The sequence below is a fragment of the Falco biarmicus genome, chromosome 10 (assembly GCF_023638135.1).
Source record: "Falco biarmicus isolate bFalBia1 chromosome 10, bFalBia1.pri, whole genome shotgun sequence".
NCBI classification, from domain to species: domain Eukaryota; kingdom Metazoa; phylum Chordata; class Aves; order Falconiformes; family Falconidae; genus Falco; species Falco biarmicus.
The window spans coordinates 7,116,797-7,138,622 of record NC_079297.1 but is presented as its reverse complement, the minus strand read 5'-3'; the positions used below and the strand labels follow the sequence as shown (position 1 = coordinate 7,138,622).

Sequence of the window (21,826 nt, the reverse complement as noted above, 5' to 3'; positions counted from 1 at the left end):
AGGTGTGAGGGGTGTGTGTGTGGGAGTGTGGGTGTGAGGCAGGTGTGAGGGGGGTGTGTGTGGGAGCGTGGGTGTGAGGCAGGTGTGAGGGGGGTGTGTGTGGGAGCGTGGGTGTGAGGCGGGTGTGAGGCAGGTGTGAGGGGTGTGTGTGTGGGAGCGTGGGTGTGAGGCAGGTGTGAGGGGTGTGTGTGTGGGAGCGTGGGTGTGAGGCAGGTGTGAGGGGTGTGTGTGTGGGAGCGTGGGTGTGAGGCAGGTGTGAGGGGGGTGTGTGTGGGAGTGTGGGTGTGAGGCAGGTGTGAGGTGTGTGTGTGTGAGTGTGTGTGAGGCATGTGAAGCAGGTGTGAGGCGTGTGAGGGAGTGCGGGTATGAGGTGAGTGCAGTGTGAGGCAGCATGGGTATGAGGTGAGTGGGGTGTGTGTGAGGGACCTGAATGGGTGTGAGGGAGCGCGGGTATGAGGTGAGTGTGGTGTGAGGAGGTGGATGTGTTGAGGGAGTGTGGGTATGAGGTGAGTGTGGTGTGTGTGTGAGGGAGTGCGGGTGTGAGAGAGGTGTGAGGGATGTGAGTGTGTGTGAGGGAGTGCGGGTGTGAGAGAGGTGTGAGGGATGTGAGTGTGTGTGAGGGAGTGCAGGTATGAGGTGAGTGCGGTGTGAGAGGAGTGTGTGTGAGGGAGGGTGGGTGTGAGGCAGGTGTGAGGGATATGAGTTTGTGTGAGGGAGTGCAGGTATGAGGTGAGTGTGGTGTGAGGAGTGTGAGGTATCTGAATGTGTGTGAGGGAGTGCAGGTATGAGGTGAGTGTGGTGTGAGGGGGGTGGATGTGTGAGGGAGTGCGGGTATGAAGTGAGTGTGATGTGAGGGGGTGGATGTGTGAGGGAGTGCGGGTATGAAGTGAGTGTGATGTGAGGGGGTGGATGTGTGAGGAAGTGCAGGTATGAGGTGAGTGCGGTGTGAGGCAGGTGTGAGAGGTGTGTGAGGGAGTGCAGGTGTGAGGCAGGTGTGAGAGACTGTGTGTGAGGGAGTGCGGGTATGAAGTGAGTGCAGCGTGAGGGCTGTGAGTGTGTGTATGAGGTGAGTTTGTGTGAAGCAGGTGTGAGCGTGGGTGTGAGGGAGGAGTGCGGGTGTGAGGTTTGTGAGTGGGACGAGGGAGTGCGGGTGTGATGGTGTGCGTGTGTGTGGTCTGGTGGGCTGAGGTAGCGCGTGGGGTGAGGAGATGCGGGTGTGCGGGGGCTTGCGTAGGTGTGCAGGCGCGGGGGCGCTGAGGCCGCGCTCCCGCCCTGCCAGGCCGCTGCCCGCCGCTGGCCCGGCCAGGCCCCCAGGGGCCGGGCTCCGCCGCTTCGCCCTCCCCGCCCCGCCCTCCCCGCCCGCCTCTCGCTCCCCCCCTCCCCGCCGCTGGGGCTTCCCTTCCCTCTTCATTCAACGCCGCCTCGCCGCCGAGCGCTCGCCGCTACTCCGGCATGTCCCGCAGCCGGGCTCCCCTCGGAGAGCGGCCCCTGTAGCGCCTCCACTCGCGAGCGAGGCAGGGCCGAGGGGGCGGCAGGGGGTGCCGTTGCCCAGCCGCGCCGGGCACCGCGCGGCCATGGGGGGCTCCTGAGGCGGCCGAAGAGATCGGCGGGGAAGCGGAACGCCTCGCCCCGCGGCCGCCACTATGGAGGCGCCGCCGCCGCCGCCACCCGGCGCCCCCAGCGCCGCCGAGCCCGCCGGCTGCCCCAAGGACACCGACCGCCAGCTGCGCCTCCGCCTCTGCGTCCTCAACGAGATCCTCAGCACCGAGCGGGACTACGTGGGGACCCTCCACTTCCTGCAGTCGGTGAGCAGCGCCGCGGGGCGCGGGCGGGGAAGCCCCCTCAGGGCACCGGGGGGGCTGGGCGGGCGGCCCGGTGCGGAGTGGAGCGGCTCCTCCCCGGGCGGGCCGGGGGCTGCGAGCGCGTCCCGGCGGCGCGGCAGCGCTTGGCACAACTTGTGGGAAGTGCCGGGAGCCAGGCCCGCTCCACCGAGGGGGAGTTTCTTCTGCTCGAGAGGCTGAGCGGGGGGTGATGTGCGAGGGGCCGCCGCGAGCAGAGCGGGACCGCCGACAACCGCGTCGTCCCCCTCCGGTGAGGGAAAGCCCTGCCTGCCGCCGGAGCGCTGGAGCGCCGGGCCGGGCAGCATCCCGGCGGCGCCTGGGCCGCGGGGACCGCTGGTGCCTCTGCCTCGCTGGGGGGTGGCAGGGACAGATCCAGGACCGAATCGCTTCTCAGGATGCCTCATCCCTTTTGTTGTTGTTTCGAAGTTGCTGGTACGCCCACTTGGAAGCTCAAACCCTTATTGCTTGTTATTTTATAAATAAGTATTAAATATATATTGCTTTAATGATAAACATAAATATGTGATTGGGCCGGGAGTGTCTGTGCATGTGGAGACAATTATACCCGCCTCTGAAATTATCCACGGACTAGTTCAGAAGTAAAATTCCATCTGGGTATTTCCTTTTTCTTATGTAGGCTCTAGATGTGGAATTCATCAGCATACCACCACACTCCTGCAAATAACTAGAAGAGCCTGCAGTAAAAGTTACTAGATAACAGATATGCCATAAAAAAAGAAGAAGAAGAAACTATTTGATCACACAGATCAAGAATCAAAGCAAGGGAAGTCTCTGCAGAGATTTCTAAAAGGTTGGACAGGGCAGAAATTCTTTATGGTGTTTTGCTAGATAAGTACTAACCCCTGATTTCATCTAAATGGATTTAGACCCTGGACCCTTTTTGACCTGTCTTTCTGGCAAGGTTTTTGTTTGTTTGTTTTTTTAAAATCAGTTTGTCTTTGGTGTTTTTCAGATTCACCCAAGTGGCAAACTGTCTAGCATAAAAGATAAATGAAAAGGATGTGGTTGCTTGATGGACAAGGCTCTACTTAAATCCTTTTCTTTCTCGAACAGTTGAACTCAGAGTCTTTAATTTCAGAAGGCTTCCAACTGACGTGCCAGTTAGCTTCTTTTAGAACTGGGATTCTGTCTCCCTGTGAGGAGATCTTAAAAAAGCTGCAAGTTGCAGAACTGCCCCACCCTACAGACAAAACAAAACAAAAAAACACTCAGAAAGCTCCTCTGTCCTAAGTACTGAACTTGAGATTTTGTCAGCTACAGGCTGGAATGCAGATTCAGGCTGCATATATTTTTAGCTTATGTTCTTGTAGTTAAATGCATTCACAGTATTAACTAATGGAATTTTCAAAATAAGGCTTTATATTCGTTATATTCGTTAACATGGTAGTTTTAATCAGAGCAGTAGTGAGGATTATGCCTTTGGTAATGGCAGAAGATACTAGCTTGGCTGTGGTGTCGGGATGGCACTGTAGTTAGAGCCCTTCACAGTCGCTTGTTATTGTCTACTAGGTGTAGATTGGCTGTAGTAGTATCTTGGGGGGGTTGATTCTGATAGTGCAGCTTCACCCCTCCTATGGAATTTGTGTTTTGGTAATTATGTTTGAATAAAGCACTGAGGGATAGGATCTTTCTTATCTCTAGGCCTTGGTTTAGAACAGCATTCACACACAGGCTTAACTTTAAGCATGTGTCAAATGTTTGTGTGCTGTCCTAAATAATGACAGTTTACTTCAGTCATTGACCCTAGTTCTTATGAGCTGAATTGCTCTACAACTGCATTCAGGTAGCTGAACAGTGTTAGCACCGAGGAAAGAAGAATGAGGATCTACTGCAGTATGCGAGGGTAAAAAGCACTACCAGGATGAAATTTTTAAAATTTGGAGTGAGAACTATTTTCTGCATAAATTGGGTGGATGGCCATAACTTAATACCTTCCAGCAAGATATTACAAAGGAAGGAATTCTGCCCTGCCTACCACACTGGACAGCTGACGTGACACACAAGGATAATATCATTTATATAGTCGCTGGAATACAGGCAGTTATAAGGCACCAGTTTTGCCTTATGACACTAATAGAAGTGCTGTTGTACCACTGGGACCCTGTATTCTCAGATCTACTTGGGCTTCACAAATAAAGTCCACTTTACTTGCATTAGTTTGTTTTTCTGAGTGCCCTGGCATTACTGCGTAGGAACTGCTGCTCTTGCCTCAGGGGTCTCTTTCTTACCATCTCATGTTCTCTGTGAGTAGCACCTACCCAGTGCAAAATAAATGTAACCTATTATGTTTTCTGAGGTAAAGCATCTAGTTAACATTCAAATGTGGTTGGGTGATGTTAGGTTGTTAGTGTTTGTTTTTTTTTTTATAGTGTGAATTGTACTGAAATTGATTATACTTCCATATGTTGCAGAAGCAATTTTGGCTGTAGTGGAGAAAAGACTGCAGTTCCTCTGAGGAGGACAGCTGCAGTTCCCAGACCTTATGGAAATTTGTTCCTGTCAAACTTAAGATGAGAGATATGTGGGGTACAGGTTCTGTTGCTTAAGAAACTTTAATAGCTTTGATAAATAAAGGAAGGCTAAATCTCATATCTTTCTGTCATCAGAAAGAGTTTTCCCTGAGTAGAATGGGACAGTTGTGCATTAGAAAAAGGTTAGGTGAGGGAATTTGTGCTCTTTGTTAAATATTTGCTATTGAAGCCCTAGTCTCCATTAAGTATTCTCAATAAACAATGTTTTAAAAAGCAAATAACTAAATTCTATGGGTTTATTCACAGCACTGAGGTTGCTTGCTAGCAGCAGCTTCCTGTGTTTCCTGGTAATGTAAAAGAATCTCCTAAGTATTTAATACTATGGATTTGCAAATAAATCAAAGTAACTTGGATTTATTGAGAGTATTTTGGTCCTTTTTAGACTAATATGTAATCATGTTGAAGGAAGGGTTTCCTTTTTCTTTTTGTATGTTTAGAAACCTTTTCCCGCTAAGTTGCAGGGAAAGTAGGTTCACTATAAATATAGATTAATAAAGTGGGTATCATTAAAGTCAGAGAACATGGAGTTCTCTTTTCTCACAATAAAAATTGTGTTAGTCACCATGAAGAAGATTTTGCTGTGAGTTTTGTACTCATTTAATGAAAATGCTCCAGATGTTTACCTACTTAAATAAAATTTAGTCTCTAGAATCTGTTATATTTCATACCTCAAGTAACTCTGACAAATGGAGTAATAGCTGCAAATTTAACTTAGATGTCCTATGCCACTACAGCTAAATCAGGCTATTCAGTCTGTTAGGTTTAATATGTAGAGTTAATTTTTCACTGCATATGTTGTTTGTAACATTTTTATTCCATTGGATTTTGGACAAAAGAAGGTGTTCCTAGTCAGTTTTGCTTGTGTTTAGTTTCCGGTACTCTTGCTGATAGGTCACGTTACAGTATTATGTATCAGAACTGTGGAGAGAATGAAACCCAGTAGGTTTTCTCTGTGGTCTGTTCCAGATATCACTAGGTGAGATGATCAATTCCAAGGCATATAGCTATTTTTTTAAACAGAGTCTGGATTTTATATTAAATGGTAATATAATACAGATATATCATGATTTTGATAGTCTTGCTTTTCCTAGATTAAGCATCAAAATGAGGAGCTACCATGCTGGGAGGGGGCAAACACTTCTGCCAGCTCGTAGCTGATGATCTGAAGTTACTGATTTAATTATGAATATGCACATGCTATATTGTGTTCTTCTTATCTGCCATTTTGTTAGGCAGGTATGATGTTGCAAAATACAGAATCCTCCTTGAAGAAATGCTGTGTAAATCAGGAATATTAATAGATAATACTGCAGTTAACTTTACTAATCACAGAATCGTTGGGGTTGAAAGGGACCTCTGGAGATCATCTAGTCCAGCTCCCCACGTAAAGGCTCATTACACAGCCGAACCTTTTAAACAGCATGGAGAACTACAGGGAATGGATGAAAAAGTACTGCTGCCAACATCATTAAAGAACTAGTGATCAAATAAGCATAGTGGAAAATTGTCAGAAGCTAATGAACTTTACTAAAAGTTACTGATGTAGTAAGATAAACTTCAAAGAGATAAAGGCAGATAATTCTGTTGTAAGTCTTGGTGAGATCATAAACCATAAGGATTTTCAGTCTCCAGACTTTAAGATTCAGTTAATCCTTTGCCTCCCTTTGGCCTGTCTTAGCTCTCTGCAACGTATGCAGAAATGTTTACATTTTGTATGTGTTCTTGTAAATATTTCTTGTTAGTGTGACAAAATTAAACCAGGTGATAATTTGAGTGACCGGTTGGGTAAATGTCAAAGCATTTGTCTGGTGGCATGCAGTCTTGCACATGAATATCTGGCTGACAGCAGAGTCTTAAGGTACTGAGGTGCGGTGTCTGAGCGTTGCAGCCCTTAAGCTTACCCATTCTCTAGGTATCTGTTCTTGCCTGTGTTGTCAGTCTGTATGGAAAAGTCACAGATAATTCACTGAGAAGAGAAAGGTTGTGGTTTGTCTGAATGCTGCATGGTCATTCCACAGAATCCTGGTCAAATTAAAGACCAGCTTTCAAGTAAGGAGGCACAGGAATCCTGAGTAATTTCAGACATACTCACTGACCATCATTCCAAGAATAGATTGAATAGTGGGTACACAACAGTTAGATGTCAGTATTTAAAAGTCTGGTTAACCAGTTTGTACATATAATCATATGAATTACATGTGAAAGTGCAGTAACAGTAGTTATCTAATACACCAGATTGCAAAGGTAGGTATTTTCTTGTATGCACTTTCTTTTCTTTTTTTTTTTTTTTTTTTGCTGTCTTTAATTTCACTGAACACTTGGCTCTGACCTGCACGTGAAGCTCCCACAACTTCAGTAATTACAAGTATATAAAGCCAAATTATTCTCCACATTGTATATAAATATGGCTCTTTCATCTTTCAAAAGACAAACCACCAACTTGTAAACTGTAACGTCAGAATGACAGGACGTACTTCTAGCTTGAGCAATTGCTGTGTGTTCTGTGCAGGCATGAAACTGTATGAAAGTTTAACTGTCCTTATCAGACAGGTATCATGTTGATACCAGGACTATTTTTAGGTTTTAATATTATGCCATCCTTTATTTTTATATGAAGACTGGAAGTCTTTTTCCATCTTATCAATTGTATAAATATGTTACATTAGGACATGCGTGCCATCAGATAAATTAACCCACATCCTGCAGACTCAAAATATTTATGTTATGCTCCCTTTTCTTGCTTGCTTTGTAGCTGTAATTGCTCTAGTGTCTCTGGATTTTGCACTCCACCCATCTTGAAATATGATAAACATCACAGGCTTTTTTTTTTCTTTTTTTTTTTTTTTCATATTTCACAATCTTGTTTGCATCCAGGATTAGGGCTCTGGTGCTCAGATAGAGTAGCAGAGTAGCAAACAGACCATTTGTCTCAGCTGTGAGGTGTGGTTTCCTGTCCTACACTGTCCTCCGCCTGTTTCACCTTCAGTAGATGCAGATAAACTCTTGATTCTGGAAGGCGAGCCATATGGTTTGGGTAATGTTGCTCTTTTATTGTGAGACAGCTAAAAGAGCAATTGGGGAGAGGAAGGAGATGGAAGAGGTAATTTGGTTAGAAGTGGTCTAAATTAGCTTTGCTGTTCTGTTGTTTTGGGTCAGTTGGTTATGTGCAGTCACCAGTAGCCAGTTATGACTGTGAATGATCAAATTTTCTACTGTTGAGTCTTAACATGGGGCATTTTTCTTAAAAGCCTGGTTCCTGACATATGTAAATTAAGGAAGATTGCTGCTTTCATTTTCAATGGCATGTTTGTAGCCCTTCTGGTTGTAAAGCAAAGTTTGAAGTTATAACATTAGCAAAACATAAATGCTCTTAAGTGTTTAGGGGCTTGTGTTATGACTTGAATGTTTGGGGTTGGCAATTCTGCAAGTAGAGTTTTCTATTCAGGCTAAGTGTAGTGCAAAATTAGCTGCTATAGGCTGAAATACAAACAAATTAGAAGGTTCTTTTGCTCTGGATACAAAGAGAAAACATGAAGCAGTCTGGATGTAGAAAGTGAAGCAGCAGTGAAAAACAGAAAAGCAAAGAGAAAGCTCTGAAAATATTTATTTATCTGAGCCTGTGGTCTGTGGAGGCTAGTTTATGATCCATAGGTGCAAGAGCAAGGATGGAGGACACAGAATTCCCAGGTTGTTCTGCTCTGAGATGCATGTCTGAGCTTAATTTTCACTTGGAAGATTGTGTGACCAGCACATGCCCTTTGTAGCGAGGCTTTACAAATCAAAGATGTATAGGAGTACAGCAGACTTTTCATATGAACAAAGCTTTTCAGTTCTTGTTGCACTCACATGGAATCTCCACAATGAGAAAATATCAATAAATCCCCTATGTAGTTTCACCAGTTTACTGTCGCACAGGTGAGAACTAAAACTCCTTTCTCTTTGCTTCCCTTAGCTCGTTCCAGCTTGGTGTGCATCTGACCCTTGCTATGCTTTATCTCAGATCTACTTTGGTCTTACTACATTCTTAGAATGAGGTGTTTGACCTGACTCTGGCTCTGCATCTCTTCCTCCTTTGAATTGCAGTGGTACCATCAATCAGCACTTTTGCCATTTGTCCCTCCCTCTCGCTTCAGGGGTGCCAGTTGTTGTCTGAACATGTGTCATGATCCCTTGGGGGGGAGAGCAGGGGGAGGGTGGCTGCCCTGTGCTTTCTCAGCACTGCACTGGTGCCTCTACCTTGAAACTCACTTGCTGTAGCCGTCTGGGAGCTGAGTGAGTGTAAAGGAGGGACAGAGACCCTAGGCGTTGGTAGGAAAGGGCACGTGGATCAAAAAGTGAAACAAGCATCGCAGCAGAAATTGAGTGAGTTGCTGCACATGTAGCTGAATGCATGTTTGATTTGACAAAATTTTTGGCTGATTTCTGTAGGAAGCAGACTGATATCCATTATGGGAGCGTGTTTGTTCCTAAATATAGGAGGAAAAAAGTGTGAAAACTTTGCTAATTTTCTACTTCGCAGGTCACACAGTGTTTGTGCCATTGGCAGGAGTACTGCTTTGCAGGCATGGGAATTACGGTTCTACAGTTTTACGTTATATCGTTAGTGTTGGAGATGATCTTGACAAACTATCCCATCATGTTTGGATCTGAAAGGAGGGCTGTTTCTGATGGTTTATTCTGGTGTTCAGATGTCCTTATTATTAGAAATGTCTTCCTGATACCTGATGTAATGTCTAATCTTTTTTTTTTTCGATGAGTGCAAAGGTGATTTCTTTCTCTTTGCATCAGTCCTTCAAGTATCTCATGGATGTTTTCACAAATTATTTTAGACTAAATTGTCAAATTATTTAAATTTTTACCCAAAATGATTTAATTTTAGCTCTGATAATTCCTGTGTTATCTGGATTCTCTAATCTATATGTTTCTTGAACTCTAGTGCCTAAAAAGCAGCACAAGACACTCCCAAGGCTTTAGCAGTACTGAGTGAAGGAACGGATTTTTTCATGTTTTTGTACATTATACAGGAGCATTATCTAGCACAGGAGCCTTAAGAAAGGTTTATCTGAGTTTGTACATGTATTTGAGGACAACTTGTTGCTCATACCAGTGACCGTGACTAGGTGTCTACACAGAGGATTTATGGGAGCAGTCTAAATATTAGACTTCTGAGATGTAGCCTGGAAAAGCAACACTGAACCCTCCTTAAGGGGAGGAGAGTGGTGTTTTTAAGCCAGCTTTCCTATGTTCAAATCCTGGCAGTCCCAGAGGTACCCACTCTGAAAGCATGTGGGGCTTGAAAAAGGTAGGATCTCTCAAGTGCAGTGTCTGCCTGCAGCCATCCAGATGAGTCTGTGACAGATGAAGCATTTGAGAAATGACTTATTTCTGTTGCCAGCCTATTGTTTCCTTCAGGCACTTGCAAGAAAATGTAAGGGATTATGTGTGAATTTCACTCCTTTCCAGCTGTAGAATTCCTTTTCTGTTGTCTTCGTTTCCAGCCTCAAAGGGATTCACAGCCTGCAATGGGTGTTTTCTTGGTAAAGGCCTTGCACGGTTGTATGTTTTAGGATGTAAATGGTAATGTGTGTTTTTGACTTTGATGTTTGAAATCGCTGTGCAATGGCAGTCTATAGTGATCACCACCAGAGAGAGTACTGCTGACCCACATATATCTGCTTATCCCCTAGGCCTTCATTATCTGCAAAGACTACCATCAGTTTTCTTGCACAAAATGGGGATTTAATGATGAAGCTTTGCGGAAACCTTATTTGACCTCTCAGATCTTGTTGGACCAGGCTTTCTTGGGGCAAAGACTTTCAAATTTTCTTTTTCAAGATACTCTTGAAATAAAGATGTATTCTGTGGACTCATCTGGTTTGTGAAAGTTTTTTTTTTCCTTTCCATTTGTAAATAGCAATTGCCATGATTGCAGAAATCTGTTTTGTGGATCAAATCTTTGAAATTGTTCTGAATGGTTGCATCTACTGGTTTCCCTGACTACACACCAAAGTTTCTTTGCAGTGGTCTTTCAGCCAGACCCTTTTGTTTTGTACTTTAGATGATGGGAAAGCATGTGTAGTTCACTAATGCTGCTGTTTATTACCATTGTCTTCATATTGTGGTGGTATAAGTAATCCATATTTACATGGCAGTATTTCCATTAAGTGCTCTGAATTGACAGATGATCCCTTGATTAGTGCAATCAAAGGTGATGGTGTTTCAGAGTGCATGAAGGCTGTTTGAATTAAGGATGTAAAAAGTAGGGCTGGACTTGGAGCATAGGGTGGCTGGCATTTCCTCCTCTGTTAGACTGGCTTCAGTCCACTCCTCTCCTGGCCCCCTTTGCCCTTTTGTTTCTGTCTCAATATTTTGTGTTGTGTTTTAAACTTGTGGTGAAGCAACCAGTCCTGTCTCTTTGAAGGACAGACTGGAAGCATTGCTATCTTACTATGTTTCTTATCTGTTTTGAAGAGTTCAGATTCAGCAGTGGGAATGACTGCAGCATTCTCAGCCTTTAACAACTAGAGTCAAGAAAAAGAATTGAAATATGCAATATTGTAGTTTCTCAGTCCACCACAGAGACTTCATTATGGAGCAATGCAATTCATGCAAAGCCATCTCTCACACAGAGACTGAATGCTACCTTTTACTATGCCCTGCTGGATCATAAACTGAGGCTTGGACTGGGGATTGCACCAACAGCATGCCTAAGACCTGAGCGAAGTCTTGGATTTCAGTATTACTGCAGATGAAGATTCCTGCTTGATTACCTGGCCAAGCCTGAATAAAGCTTTAACGCTGCCTTCTGCACATACGATCGAATCAAGCTGTAGCAGACATTCAGAACTGCAGTAGATCTGTACTGGGAGAGAATGTCAGGGTGGTTATTTGAATTAAAATGCCCGACTCTTGCATATACACTTTCCATCACCCTTCTGTAGAAGCCACTCATCTGAAGAGGTCTTGGCTCCCTTTGAACTGCAGATCTCCAGACCAGAGTAAGAGAAAACAGCTTGGTGGCGAGAAAACAGTTCCTTCGCTCTTCCTAATGAGCCCTCCTCCTTAGAAGAATAACTCATTGCTTACACAGCTGATAGCCATATGTCAAGCCATGAGATACTGATTGCTCAAAGCTGAATGGCAGCTCTGATAGGCCCCTTGGAACCTAGTGACAGAAAGACAGGTATTGACCGTTTTGGGCATCATGATGCTTATGTATGAAAGCTCACCTGCTTTTTCACTCTGTGCTGTTAGCACAAGAACTTGTCACAAACTGGCTGGCAATGTGACTTCCTACAGTTCTGGAAAGAGATGCAATTTTATGTCATATATCTTGGAGTTGCAGAGAGGGCAGTAGATTTCTACACCTTGATTAGGGTGGTTACTGAGATGATGGGACTGTGGACTTGAGTTAAAGGAATATTTATGTTTATGTAATGATATTGGGTTGATCTCACAGCTGTTGCTATTGCTATAATTATTTTTATGGAAGCATATCGTCCACACAAATAATACTTTGCTGCAACTTATCTGATGTCTCATGACTCATGGAGTAAATCTTGTGACCATTCTCAACTTGACTTTCATTTTGTACTTCTGGTTTTGCTTGTGGTCAGTTCTTGTGCCAACAGGTTAATTTTTGGTTCCCAAACCACTTAGCCTATGTAAAATGAGGGCACTTTCTTTTTTTTTTTTAATAAGCACTGCCTTCTAGTCATTAAAAATCTTTGTGGACTAGTCATCATGTAGTTGGCCCAGTAATATGCTTTCAGTGTAAGAAAACCCAACCAACCAAAACGCCACACAAATCAAAAAACAAAAACAAAACCCCACAAACAACCTACCCCCCCCCAAAAAAAAAAAAACCAAACCAAAATCAAACCACAACACAAACCCTAAAACAACAAAAACCAAACAAACCAAGAAAAGGCAAACAGTCTAACATGCAGAGTGCTGATTACATATTCCCTGTGGATTTGTTAGTTGTTTAGTTGCCACTGTCTAAGCATTAGGGCCAAAATTTTCAGGGCTCCTTCAAGCATATATTTAGGAACTGCTTGGCTGTGTGTTTTGGGTGTGAAGCTTGATGTGATTGCACGTTTGTGAACCAGTGTCACTACCAGTGATACCAAACCCATGTCCTTTCTGCTAATGTGTCTTGCTCTAATGTGTCAGAATGAGCAAATATTGATCACTGAAAGGTCATGCTACTCACCCCTTCCCTGAGCAGACCACTTTTAAAGAGAGAGGCTAACCCAATCCTTTGCAACTGGTGACCTGGACTGCTGAGGTTGTCACTGAGCAATTTATTAAGAAACAGCTTTGAACCTGTGAGACTCATTTTACTGGATGGCTGTCAGATGTTAGCTACCTTTGCACATGATGAAATGGGCTTAGATTTTAAAAAGCCTAGCAATGTCATCCACACCATCTACACATTTTTCTTACCTACAGTATATCACTTCAGTGATAACACTTTGTCTTGAAGGTTTTGCCTGCTTATGCTTTTGGCATCCTAGTGTGGTTTGAGTAACTTTGAACAACCCTCCATAGGATAGATGAGGGATCCATGTCAGGAAAGAGGGGAAAACATAAAAGGTCTCATTCAGGGATTATTTTGGTGCCTGAGGAAGCCGACAATAGAGAGGAGTTCCCTGATACTCAAAGTGTTGTGTGTCACTGGTGGAGGGCCCTGCTTTGGGGAGAGACTCCTGATAAGAACTTGCATTTTAGTGCGTTCTTATCTCAGATAGGTGGGTGGGTTTTAGCTACACAGTGAAGTCTCTGGTCCCAGGGGACTTTCTGTCTAATCTGACAACTGCTTTGAATTCATCACCTCACAGGGAGCCCTTTGCTGTTAACCTCATCACTAGGTGGCTAAAGAAGCCCCTTTTATTTTGTTTGAAGGGGCAATAACAGAAGGTTGTAAAACTTTTGACCTGGTAAAATGTTTTGGACCCTGAAACCCGATTCTTAAACAGAATCCAGGTTGTTGTGGGAACAATGGACAAGCCTAATATAGGTATATATGAATAGGCTGTGTGCTATTTAATATGTATGTCACAGAGGAGAAGGCATGGAGGTGAAAGTTTATCTGTCTTGTTAGGTCTGATCAGTGGTTAATGGGTTGTACTGTTGAGCAAGTGACTTAGGCTACAAATGTAATAAACAAAACAGTGCCAGGCTTTATTCTCTGGCCCTGAGGCCAACTGGCATGATCTGGTCTGGTCTTGTCTTGTACCACTGAATTCTCCAAGTCTCAAAGTAGGATGGCTGCATTCAGACTGCCTATTGGGAATGATCCTTGGCCCATCCTAACTCTGGCACTGTGTCTGAGAATTGTTTAGGAGAATGCTAGACCCGGGCCAAAGGATGCTAGGAAATATTCTAAAGGTTTTCTAACAGAATTGCAAGGCTCAGGCCCATGTCCTGGCACTGTTAGCTTACTAGTGTAGGCATAGCCTGAGGTCCCACCCCAGGTTGTGGAATATCTTGCTGAAATAGGACTTTGGTTGAACAGTGATGCCCATGGCAGAGTTGAGACCGAGACCAGTGCTAACTTTTCTGTCTTGGTGGCTGGTCTGAATGGGTTTATTTCTGAGGAATTAGAAGTGTTGGAAATCTGTTTTGTCAGCCTTCCATAGAATTTTGTTATTACTTGAGGTCTTCTATTTTCTTGATCTGTGGAGGAGGAGACAGAAAGGAAATACAGTTTGAATGGGTGGGACTACTTTAGGACAGTGTGAAAAGGAACCGGCTGTTAATTACCTAATTCTGAGTGTCATTACTAACAGTTGTGAGCTGAGATATCGTAGACTGAAAGCACTTCGGTCCTTCACATGAGGTGACTCTTGCTCATTTCTGTTTTATTTACTTCCCTTTTTATTGTGGAAAAATCAAAGGCTTCAAATGATAATTGCTGGACATTTGCATATAATTTTTTAGCTCATATCCCTCTGGGTGCTGGTGGTTCTGTCTCTGTTGTGTTATTGACACTATGCTCAGGAATCAGCTCAGATGGGAAGCAGCTGTTTGTGAGAAGAAGGTGTTGACAAGACACAGAATAAGGGAAGAACAGTGGGGGAAGATTTCCAAAGGGAGCTGCAGGAGTGTGCTAGCTATGAGCATTCTGATGTCAGAAGCATGATCCCTCAACAGGAAAAAAAGATGTGGATATTGGGAAGATACTTTTCTGAGTTTGGCTCCTTTGTTAGCTCCTGTAACTTTACATGTGAAATTATCCCTGTTGCAAATATGTCTCCTCCTTTGCATTGGCACAAGTGTTTCTTCACATGTGAGGAGAACGTGTTCTGAAAACTTGTAAATAAATAATGATTTTCAGCCTATATAGACCAAAGATGATTTTTTGGGTAGGTATACTTGAAAAGTAAGATTTACCGATTACTTGTATAAGACAAAAGTACTACTGGAGTTTTTAACTTAGTCATTAAATGGTACAGGGTACACAAAATCCAGTGCATTTATTGTTGTAGTATCTGCTTTGCTGGGCTTTTTACTAAGTCAGATCTCCAGCTTTGCCACCACTGAATTTCTAGAATTTTGCTGTGTTCAGGCCTTCACATTGCACCAACATTCTTGGTTCACCATTGCCTTTCCTTGCAGTGGATTTCAAAGTTCATAATCTTACTGCCCATGTTTTTTTTCACTTCTGTGCATTTCTCCTTCTCTGTTAAGCATTTAGTAGTAGTAGTTGCTGGAGTAACTGCACTTAGACGTTAGGGAGCATGAGCAGAAAGCATTTAAAAACAAAATGGACAAATAAATTTAAGGTATAGTTGAGACTTTTCAACTAAATGCAGTTGGAAAAAGTACTGGTTCTAGATGAATGGAAGGAGTCAAAAAGAAGGACAGATCAGTACCTCTGGAATTAGAAGAGGTCATTGCAGACATATTACACCATTACAGAGTTTTTCACAATTCAACTATGATGGTTCTCTGAAAAAAGCAGCTGTGGGCAGGTCCTGTTTTTATAAATCAAAAATTGTGCACAGTTTTTATTACTTTTTATTCTTGGTTGGGTTTGGGTTTTTATAGGTTTGCTAAATGGGGCAAAGCTTTCTTACTCTTTACTCAGTGAGCAAAACATTCCCTGAGGAAATGCGTGTTTTCCTTTTTTCAGCTGTTAGGCCTCTCTTTCTTTAAATATTTAAGGTACTTAGCTGCATCTTGATTCTGATGTAGTGAACAGATCAAGATGATGAAACTTCGCTTTATTTGTTGGTGAATGGTGCTGGAAGTTTACTGCAGTTACACTGAGTAGCAGAGGAAATGGAAAAAAGAAAGATTACTTAGGATGATATTCTGTTTTGCATTATGCCTGGTGGAGCACCTTTTGAGGGTTGTGCTATCTCAATGGACTTATCCTGTGGGGTGCTGAAGCCAGGAGGAGCTGGGAAAGCTCAGCCTGTTCTAGCAGGTGGCTGTCACCTTGCAGTATCAGCATTTTCTGTGTACAGAATATGCACATCATGAACAGTGGGGTACATTGGGGAATTTCACTCTGACCTCTGTTTCCTTCCGCATTTAAAAACAGCTTAATATTTGTCTTGACAGAAAATAAAGATAGAAAGAACAGCCAGTCTCTTGATTGGTTTTGTTTGTTATACCATGTATGCAGTATATATTGTGTGTCATAAGAGACCCTTTTGCACAGTAGAGGCCAATGCATCTTTCTTAAGCAGTTGCACAAGAAAAGCCACAATATTTGGAAAGTAAAGTATGAATCAAAACTTTTACAGCACACAACCAGAGGAACTGAAATTTGCAATCGGCAAGCAAGAATTAAATTGCAGTGGCAGCAGTTGCTATGTCCAGGTGGTGTGTGTTTGGAAGCAAGGCTGCATGACATCAGTTCTTTTTTAATGTGGTTCTGGGTGAGCTGCAGGGGCAGCCTGGTATCAAAAACCAGCTTAACCCAGTGGAAAGAAGAGTCTCAGACTATTTTACTTAAGAAGAAAATTTTGCTTTGAAGTGCATTAAGAGTAAAGATACCAGTCTGTGTTTATGCAGGACTTTTCTGGCTGTATTCTCTCAAAACAGAACACCAGTATTTAGTAGATGGAGAAACTGAGCCACAGAAAGGCAAAATGGTTTGTCCAGAGCTTGTAGGGGAAGTAACTAACAGTGCCAGCAACCGAAGCTAAGTAACTTGTCTTCGTTCTTTACCTCTTTTAGGAGAAAAAACTGAGCAAAGGATGTCACACAAGCTATGCATCTTTTTTGTGAAAAAGTGCAAAAATTTGAATTCTTTAATTCAGTCTTCTGGCAACCAGCTGATGTGTCCTTGGCAGTTAGAGAGTGATGAATTGGTGGTCTTAGCTCAAGTCCAGGGGGACTTTTAGGCATAACCAGAAGCAGTATTGACAATCCCTGTGCACAGACCAAGGATCAATGGGGATGGGGAGGCATTAACAGTTTTCCCTTCTGGGAGTACCTCTGCTGGATGCAAGAGACTCTGCTAGGAGAGTTTTCCTGCTGTAGTCCTATGTAAACACACAGTCTAGAATGTAAGTCTTGGCTCTTCAGGAATTGCCAGTCAGCAGCTTCCCATTGCTCTCAGTGAGTAATAAAAATGTAAATAAAGATGTTATGTTGTGTCTCAGAATTACTCAGTGGCAGTTGTCTGAACAGTTGTGCTTATGCTAGGATCTCAGCAAGTGCAAGTGTAAACACTCAGACATCTAGTTGTTTCACATTTGCCCAGTCTGCTTGTGTGTTAGCTGCTGAACTAACTCTTCTCAAAAAAATGCAGAAGTGCTTTCTGAAGCAGTAAGAGCAAGCCTGAGTTCCACAGTCAAACACACATTGAGCACAAAGGGTATAAAAGAAATGAAGTGAAAATGTCAGTGGCTCGAACGTACTACTGGTGCTGCCTCTCTGTTAATTAGGGAAAACCAGTCTGTTCAAGCAAACTAAAACTGTCTAATGCCAAACTGAATCCAAGGAAAGATTTGGAAAAAGATTCACAATAAAAGTCAGTACATAGAATCTTTCACCAGTGTGGCTTCCCTGCACTTCTTGATTTTTGCTGAGGAGCTAGAATTTCAGAAATGCCACAGAAAGGAAGTTTCTTCCTCTGTAATTTTTTAGCTTCAAGGTTCAGACTTAAAGTTTGAAAGTGAATTAAAGAAGTAGTTTAATCCTGAAATTCACTGCACAAACCTATCCTTGGGGATAGGAGGCTTTATTTTTGGTATGTTTTACACCTTTCTGTACACTTACGATCTTACAAGGCTTCAGCTGCCTCCTTTTCATAAATTTTGAAGCTATATCCCTAATTCTTCTCATTTTCACATAAAAACCCTTTTTGTTTTACCAGTTCTGACTCTGTCAGAGGCCACTTCTGCCTTGTTCAAACTATGACAGTACCAAAATAAAAACAGTGGCATAACGTATCTCTGCAAATCATGATCCTATTGAACCTTTTGAATAAAAGAGATCAAATAATAAGATTTTGAGGGAGAGTGGTTTGGGGAGAGGTGGAGTGATATTCTCATAGGAACATTGCTTTCCTTTTCTTTCACCCCAGCTGATGTGATTTTTCTAGAAAGCCAAGACTTAGGCTTGAGACACCTGGTATGATGGGGTACTGTAGCTCAAGATGGCATTAAGACTGTTTTTGTCCACTTCACTCAGTTCAGCATATCTGCACCGGTACAACCTCCTGTTGTGTCTTGTTTCCCACATCACAGCTTCTTGGTTGTCCCACATACATTTCTATTCTGCTCCACTGTAGCAGTTTGAGACAGGGTAGAAGTACCTTTGTCCAAGGGGAAGGGGAGAACAGAACATAGTGTTCTTAGCCTTCTTATACCTATTGCTGTAGCAGGGAAGTGATACTGGCTCAAAGGAGATGGACACACAAAGGTTCACTGGGACTGGCTGATGCAGAGCAGCACACAGCTTTAGTATTGTGGATACTTTGGGATTATAATTTCAGTATTTCCTGGCCATTACAAACAATTGGCAATACCAGTGTATGTGATATGCCATTATCCTGGAATCCCTATTTCACATCGTTATGTTAGAGTCCAGTAACCAAACCAGAAGATATTCCCACCAATTTCACTCTGATTCACTGCTTAGGGGCTTTGTTTTATGTTTGTAGGCATGTTTAAGTGGGGTGACCATGCCAGTTATCACCGTGCCTGTTTGCCCTGCCACATTCCTAGAAATTAAAAGTCCTGTGGTGTGAATGGATGCCTGGGGTCTGTATCCTCAGCTGCTATAGTTTACGACCTAATGTATAAATGCAGAATAAAGGCTGCAGTGGTTTGTTTAAATGGTTAAATATTGAGTTGTAGAGGGCAGTGTTTAAGCAACAGATGCACGTTCTGTGCAGCCTTGTCTGAGACAGAGGTGTAACCTTCAGGAGAGGAAGAAAGAGAGCAGAGGACAGTAATTGCTTCAGCCATCTCATTGAAATTAGTTTGCAAATGAGTCACAGTCCTTAGCCCAAATGCATGTTGATTAACGGTTTACAGTTATCTGTAGGATGGCAGCTGGAGTGGCTGAGGATTAGGCATCAGCCTATTTTGCGACATACACTTTAGGTACAGTAAAGACTAGGAAAAGTGGTGGGCAAGAGACCAGGGGGCTTTCAAACACAGCATTTGGCAGAGCAACTCTGTTGGAGGTCTGAGTTGGTGCTGTATACCTGGCCTGGCTGACAGTACACTACGGATATTGGTTTTATCTGGATTGTGTGAGGGCAGTAGCTGTGAGGGTAGAAGAGCTCAGGCATGGCCTTGCTGTATGACTGCTTGCATCTAGACTGAGCTGTGATGGCTCTTCCAACTCTTTGCTGGTCACCTAAGTCATCTGCAGTGAACCTCCACCATAAGACTACAGCTTGCTTTTTGGAATCAAGAAATGTTAAATACAGATGATATTTGAGTGACAGTTTCAGAGGAGGAAGAGAAACATGTGCTGTCTTAATCTGCTTCTGTTTTCTAGGCTTATGTTATTTTCATAAATTTGCTGTGTAAGTAAGTTTCAGCAGAGCTGGTGGAATTGGTCAGAAGGGTTGAGACTTTTGGATGAAGTGAAAACAAGTTCCCTACGTTTTGGTGTGGTGTTTTTTTTTTTTTTTTAATGTGGGGAGTAATTTGGGCTTGAGTGTTACTTCTTTTCTGACTGATGATACGCCAGCTGTGGCACTAGTGACAGAAATCTCATGATCTTCTCATTGCAAAGCTTCTTATTTAGAGATATTACCTGTCCATTCTAATGTGCATTTAAGTGGAATTTGGCTAAATGAATCATTTCTGTCTTCACTCACCTTTATAGAAATCTTAGAGGAAAAAATGTCTCTCTTTCCCAGCAGTCTAAACACCAGGCAGTACAATGAACTAGTTACAAACCTCCATGTATGTTGTGTGTCTCGGTAACATGATATTCAGTTGTCAAACTTGCGTGCTTTTCTGGGGCAGCTCTGCTGCCTTTAGAAGCCTTTAGATAGGATGCACAATGCCATCGACCAGGAACATCCCTCCAGCTGGAGGCACCCGGGATTATTTCCGGCACATACTTCTTCATATGAGGTTCCGTGATGCTGTCAGGATTCTGGGATGCCTCTCCAAAGGGCCGATCTGCTTTGGAGTACCTGGAAGAAAAAAGGCTTGATGCTCCATGGTATGTAGAACTCCTTAACAGCCCTCTGTTAAGTGACAAGAGCAAGGGTTCTGTTTGTGCCTAATGAGGCAGTCCTTTTATCACACTTTGTCCTTGTACATGGAATTACTCTGTTTGTAGGAGTGAGAGAGAAGGAAAAGAAAAGGTGTATATACAAGTTTCAGATTAGTTTCAAATGTGGAGCAAAGTTCTGATGTGCAGTGATATCCTATTGCAAGTTCTCTCTCCACATCTTTCTTTAATCAGCACTGAAATGAGATCTACCTGAGGTGTGCATATTGTGCATACCAGAATTTCATACCTAATGAAGAAGTTCATATTGGTTTCAGCCAGAATATATTTCAGGAGAGGGATGGAGAGTAACCATGAAATGCCATTTCTCCATTTGTTCTGTCTCTTGTAGAGGTATGAGTATGGGCCAGGGAGGGTTAGTGTGAGACAGAAAGATACAGAACTTCTTAATCTCGGATACCGTCAACTAGGACAGTTTTCATGGGTCTAGAACTTGAGAAAATTGTGTAGAGGTCTGCTGCTTCAGGATTATGGGAGAATGCTGAAAAGTTGTTCCTTTAATCTTCAGAGTTATGGGGCAGGTGTTTTGTTATTTTTGGTGTTATTTGCACAAAAGCCTGCTTTTTCCTGGATTTGTCTGCCCTGATTGTTCATTTGCTGGCTATGATTTGAGCTGTCTCTGTAGCAATTATATTATCAAATAACTATTTTCAAAGTGACTCTAGTACTTATTGTAGCTTTCAAGGTGATAAATGGAAGAGGGTGAACTGCTGAGAAAGTACCTTTTATTTTTTTCTTCATGTAAAGTTTCTCAGTCATTTTGCTTATAAAGAAAGTATGTACCCAAAGATGTAAAGAAGATGGCAACAGATGAGAAAAATGTCTTTTACATATTTCAGACTCAGCTGAATTTATAGTCTGTGTATATATGTAAAACCCTAATTTTGCAGGTGGTGTTACAAAAGCAGGAGTGGTAGTATTTCTAAAACACCTCTGAAGTTGTTTGTGCAGTAAGTGGTGAATACACAACAGAAAAGGGAAGGGATTCAGTTAGGTTTATACCTGCACAAAAAGAGGTGGTGTGTGCAAGTCCCTGTCTGCACAGGGCCTGGGATCTGCACATGCTGCAGCAGGAAGGTGCTGCATTCTGTTTACCACCCAGGAAGAGTAAAAGATGAGGCCTGGCTGGCACACTGGCACAATCCTACCTAAACATCTTATTTGGCTGTCAATTGCTGCTAGTTTGGAGCAGCTTCCTGCTTTCTGTGCATTTGTTTTTAGTTACTAAAACTTATGCCAGGATAGTTCCTCCCCCACCACATATATATCTTGCCCATTTATTAATGGCATATACCTTCTTCTAGACTATACCAGAATTATGGGATTCTTGTTTCTTGATAATGAATTCTTGGCTATTACTGATTCAAGTGGAGTCTTGATGAGCTTACATAGCGGTCATAACTCCAAATTCATAACCTATTGTTGTGTGGTACCAACTGCTAAAGCATGCATGAGCTGGAAATCTTGGCAGAGTCTGGAGAGAATTATGGAGGGTATTCATGCATAAAGAGTGTGGTGCTAAATATTAGATGATGATGCTTCTCCTCAGCAGCTCATATGTGCTTTCCAGGTCTCGAACTCTGCAGTTGCAGTGGCTGTTTCTTTAACAAAACAAATCAGAATAAAACAACCACAAAAAATTTGCTTTTTTTTCATATACTACTATGTAAATCTTCCATTAATAAAATGTCAGGGAGGTATAGATTC

General features: G+C 42.9%; 1 protein-coding gene across 2 annotated transcripts in view; it reads left to right on the top strand.

The window, feature by feature from the left end:
* The first annotated feature begins 1,398 nt into the window (after nucleotides 1–1,398).
* PREX1 (phosphatidylinositol-3,4,5-trisphosphate dependent Rac exchange factor 1) overlaps nucleotides 1,399–21,826 on the top strand; it is a 165,197-nt gene continuing 144,769 nt past the window's right edge. For both annotated transcript variants that reach the window (XM_056353309.1, XM_056353308.1), the window contains exon 1: nucleotides 1,399–1,805. In XM_056353309.1, coding sequence (XP_056209284.1) covers nucleotides 1,644–1,805 — 162 coding nt within the window. In that variant the 5' untranslated portion in view covers nucleotides 1,399–1,643. The remainder of the gene's footprint in view (nucleotides 1,806–21,826) is intronic.